Below are 4,276 nucleotides of genomic sequence, written 5' to 3'. Positions count from 1 at the left end.
AAGCAGAACTTCCTGATGCCTCATCCAGAGCCTGTGCTGAAATCTTTGGGTCCCGTTATGCAATGTTGTGATGAGTGTTTTCTTTCCGCTTGTTAAAATATTGCATAAATTTAAAGACTTCTCACCAGTGGGTTGAAGAAATAGATATGACAACAATAGGCGTATTAAAAAGCTTAAAGTTAGGACATTTTAGTGGAAAACAAGTTTTATTTGTATCTTAGTCTGGAGCTAAACTGTTAAAACTTACCTGCCAAACGATTAGCTTTCCTACCTTTCAGTGTTACCGAAAAGCTGAACCCAAACACTGCGGTGTGTGTTTTTGCCAGACCTCTGTACCCTGTGTGTGAAGTTTGCATCAAGCAGACCTGGTTGGCTTCTAGTCTGCGAAGCTGTTAAGTTTAATCTTGTTCCAGTTTAATTTTGTTGTCATGGATTGAAATGATATGCATGGCCATTTTTCTCTTTTGCGAAGAGTTGGATTTGGAACGAAAGCAAAATGGCGCGAGGACGCAAGAGCAATAGCATCAAACAGAGCGACTTCACTAACAGCACCAATCCTCAGGATTTAGAGAGAAGACTTTTTGTCGGCAATTTGCCCACAGACCACATGACTCGTGAAGAAATGGAAGAGATATTTTCAAAATATGGCAAAATCAGGGGTTAGTATATTATCTTATGCCTTTTTGTGGCTGGGAATTCAGCAAGAAATACAACTTTCATGCTTGTCAAATGCTGTTTGATGATGATGGGAGGAGTGACTGATGTTGATCCTAAAAAGTGACCTTTTAGTGGTAACTTCCTCTAAAGAAAGCAATTCCATCGGTACAGCTGAAGCGTAATGTGCATCTCTATCAGCTGTGCTTTAGCTTTGGGGGCTGCAGCGCAGTGTTGCAATACTCTCTGAAGTGACCTCGTAGTCTCTTAATCCAACGCGGGTCACTCTGTGGGCTGTGCTTTGGTCACGCCTTGTCAGAAGGAGGCTGATCTGCCAAATGCATTTCAGCGTCTCCGAGCTCTGCATCCTGATCCCGGTGGATGTGACTTTTCCCGGGACGCCTGCGTGGTTGGTGCTGGGTGGAGCCCGTGTGGTGGCTCGGCTGGTTGGGATGAGGTGATGGCCGGGGCGCGGGTTAGTGCTGTCCCGTCGTTGTAACCGGTCTTGCCCTGCTGTTACCTCTTCCAGCCCTCAGCATGTACCATGGCTATGGGTTCGTGCAGTATGACCGTCTAGAAGACGTCCAGGCGGCTCTGGACGGTGAGAAGGGTCGCCTTTATAAAGGGTATAGATTAGGTAAGGAAAACTGCTCCGTGCTCTCCTACTGACCCCAGCATGCGTTCTGGTAGAAAGAGTGCTGTTGTTGTAAAGCTCCCTGGGAACACCACCATGTGAAACTTGCCTGGCTTTAGTGTAAAATCACTTTTCCTGGGTATGTATTTGCCCTCTTGGTTACTTGCTGTAACTGCTGTGTGGTTTATCTGCAGCGTGGTTCACCTTGCTACCTAGCTCTTACTCTGAACTTGCTTTCACGTGTTAGTATTTCAAAGAACTCTGTTGCCCTGTGCAAGAAACTGTTCAGCGTGTGAGCCCTGGCAAGCGGTCATTGAAACATGTTTTTAAAAACGTTTGTAAACCGCTATTGCACTTCATCATGATGGGTTCAGAGGAACTGGCTGCAGCACTTAGCAGCTTGTTAGATAAGTAGTCTGAACCGGGATTTTTTTACACGTGTGAAATCAATCTCTAAGTAGTGCTATAAATACTAGATGCTTTAAAAAGGCCATTTTCGTAAAGATGAAAATAATTCTGCTAAATATGCTGGGAGCAAACTTAAACAGAATTGAGTGCTTAGTTAATAGAACTTCAATTTCACCAGCAAAATATAAAAAAGGTAAAACGGCACCTACCAAAACTAGACCTCTCAAAAAAAAAAAAAAAAAAGAAAAAGAATCAAACAACTGTGAGACTCAGTAAATGAAGACCTGCTGAGGTCATTGGTGGCGTTGGCCCAGGAGCACCACGCTGTGCCCGCAGGCGCTGTCGATGGGCAAGCCTGGCTCCATCCAGGTAACAGGCGATTCTCTCATCTGACGCTCTGTGCGAAGGAGATTCATTAAGGCCAGTCAGAATAAATCCCATCTAACTGAGTTACGATACTGCAGGAATTGTGGCTGAAAGTAGCAGTGTTGATTTAAAAGACTTCTGAAAGAGGTTTGATTTGATTAAGAAACTAGAACAATTAAAACCGACGCAGGGTTAAACGGATTCCAAACGAATCTCCGTGTAACGTAGATGGAAGTGCCCAGCTCTTGGAGCAGTGTTCTGGAAAAATTGATCCTTGGCCATACAGTGCTTTTGTAAGGGACTTGGAGAGAAAGCACACGATCCCATTTTAAAAAGGGAATAATGAAATGATGAAGATTGAGTCACTAAGGGGGCAGTGACCTGGACATCCTCCTGAGCTGGCTGCAGGCAGAGCTGAGCCTCCAGCGAAGCCGGGAGGGGGGTGTCAGCCCGAGCTGTGCAGGCACGGGGTGGTGAGGAGGGAGGTCCCGGTACCTCTGGGGTTTTGCTGCTGGAACACTGCATTCCGTTCTGTCGTGCTCGGTTCAAAAAGAATAATGCTAAATGGGAAAAGCCTCAGAAAAACCTGAAGAAGGCTTCAAGAGTTAAAGATCAAGCCCTAGCCAAAGCCTCAAGACAAGAGGGATGTGCTCTGTGTGTTACAGACAGACCTGGGGATGAGTTCTAGTCTAGCAGGCATAGGTATGGCAAGTCCTTAAATGGAAATGAATAGTTTTCTTTAACAGCAAAGTAATTTACTTCTGGAATAACTTACTGGAGCTTTAGTGGTTTCTGTTCTCTGAAGACTTTTAAATTGAAATTGGGTGTTTTGCTAAAAAATCAGTTCTGGTTCAATACCAGTGCTGCACCTGAGATAGGAATGTGATTCAAGAAGCTCTTTTCACCTGGATTTATTCAGGAAGTTACCCTGTGTGGTTGCAGTGGCTCTGTCATCTCAAAATTCTACAGGACAGAAGACTTCTTTGTTATCGTTTGTTGGGGTTTTTTTATTTATTTCTTGGAAGTTTTGTCAGTGTTAAAATACTTAACCTGTAAATGCTATTGGCATTAAATAAAATGTTATTAAATCCATTCATTTTGCACAAGAGAAGGATCCCTGTCAAAAGGTGCTTTTTCTTCTAGTAAAGTATTTTTGTTCAGATTTAAATACATTTTTTGAAATTGAAAAATGTGTGATATTGGGTGTGAAAATTATACTAGATGTCTGCAATGGCATCTTAAAACAGAAAATAAAAATAATCTTAAACCAAAGAAACTAAATAGTGTCTTGCTTAAACGCTTTAAGGGGAAAAAAATTCTCAACTAAAAATAAACGCGAGGAGAATGGTTGCATCAGTTATGCAGTCCGAGTATTAAATCTAATGGGTAGTAGCACAATAACGTAAAAGGCTTTGGGAGAGCTTAACTCCAGTGTTGCATTATACTAATATTTCTGCAAGTACATAGAAGGGTTTTCATATCTGCAATGAGTAAGACTCTACAGGGAACAAATGCCATCAAATTCAGTTTGTGGCTGTGGCCGATGCAGCCGTATTTCATCGGGAGGGACTGCTTTGTGCTACAGTCGTAGTTAATGCTCAGGTTGCACTCGCTTCTCTTGCCCTCCCAAAAGGGAATGCACTGCTGCTTGATTGACAACAAGAGGAAAAATTAGGACTAATTCCTTAATTCTAATTCTTGCAAGTAATGAAGGATAGTTTGGATACTTACAAGATGTTAAGACCAAGTCTGCTGAAAGATGTTGTGGCAGGTTTATTCCCTTGCAAAACCTGTGAAAGTACTTAATAAGAAGAAATCTTAATTGTCGCCAGGGAGCAGTCAGGACCTAGGCTTGTTTTGTTCTTTTCCTTCAAAGGCTCTCAGAGTAAGATGGCTGAAGTAATTTCTGTTTGTTCTTGCCCCCCTCCAGTCCATTATTTCATCCTTAATCCAGTGTTGTGGAAGACTTTTTCCTCACGTTAGAGTAGTTCCGGTCCCTTCCAATTCTGGGCAACTTCACCTTTTCTGGCTGAGGACAAGATTTTATTTCTTCAGCTCTCTTATTTCTTTGCATTTCGCTTTGTGGTGTTTTTTGTGGTGATGCTCAGAAGCCAACCACTCTTCTAGTTTCTGATGTGCTGTACCGGTTTGCACCGTGCTGACTTCATGAGAAGCTCGTGCCTCGGGCTCCTCGGATCCCATCTCCTCGCTGGG

General features: G+C 43.1%; 2 protein-coding genes across 2 annotated transcripts in view; both read left to right on the top strand.

Moving 5' to 3' along the window:
* Positions 1-472: 472 nt before the first annotated feature.
* Positions 473-1,546, top strand: LOC104277786 (heterogeneous nuclear ribonucleoprotein C-like 1). Its single transcript, XM_009874538.1, has 2 exons — positions 473-659; positions 1,184-1,546. The coding sequence occupies exons 1-2, from the start codon at positions 497-499 to the stop codon at positions 1,321-1,323; spliced, it is 303 nt and encodes a 100-aa protein (XP_009872840.1). The 5' UTR covers positions 473-496; the 3' UTR covers positions 1,324-1,546.
* Positions 1,285-4,276, top strand: part of NCOA5 (nuclear receptor coactivator 5) — a 13,562-nt gene continuing 10,570 nt past the window's right edge. The window contains exon 1 of the mRNA XM_009874539.1: positions 1,285-1,291. The gene's annotated coding sequence lies outside the window, so the exon portion shown is untranslated. The remainder of the gene's footprint in view (positions 1,292-4,276) is intronic.

The sequence above is a fragment of the Apaloderma vittatum genome, unplaced genomic scaffold (genome assembly GCF_000703405.1).
Source record: "Apaloderma vittatum isolate BGI_N311 unplaced genomic scaffold, ASM70340v1 scaffold34758, whole genome shotgun sequence".
Classification (NCBI taxonomy): Eukaryota; Metazoa; Chordata; class Aves; order Trogoniformes; family Trogonidae; genus Apaloderma; species Apaloderma vittatum.
Note: the sequence above shows the minus strand (reverse complement) of the source record. Positions and strands in the feature narration are given on the sequence as shown.

Coding starts and splice junctions, on each gene's coding strand:
- LOC104277786 (XM_009874538.1), top strand. CDS start 497: ATGGCGCGAGGACGCAAGAGCAATAGCATCAAACAGAGCGACTTCACT. Junction 660..1,183: donor AAAATATGGCAAAATCAGGG/GTTAGTATATTA, acceptor TACCTCTTCCAG/CCCTCAGCATGTACCATGGC.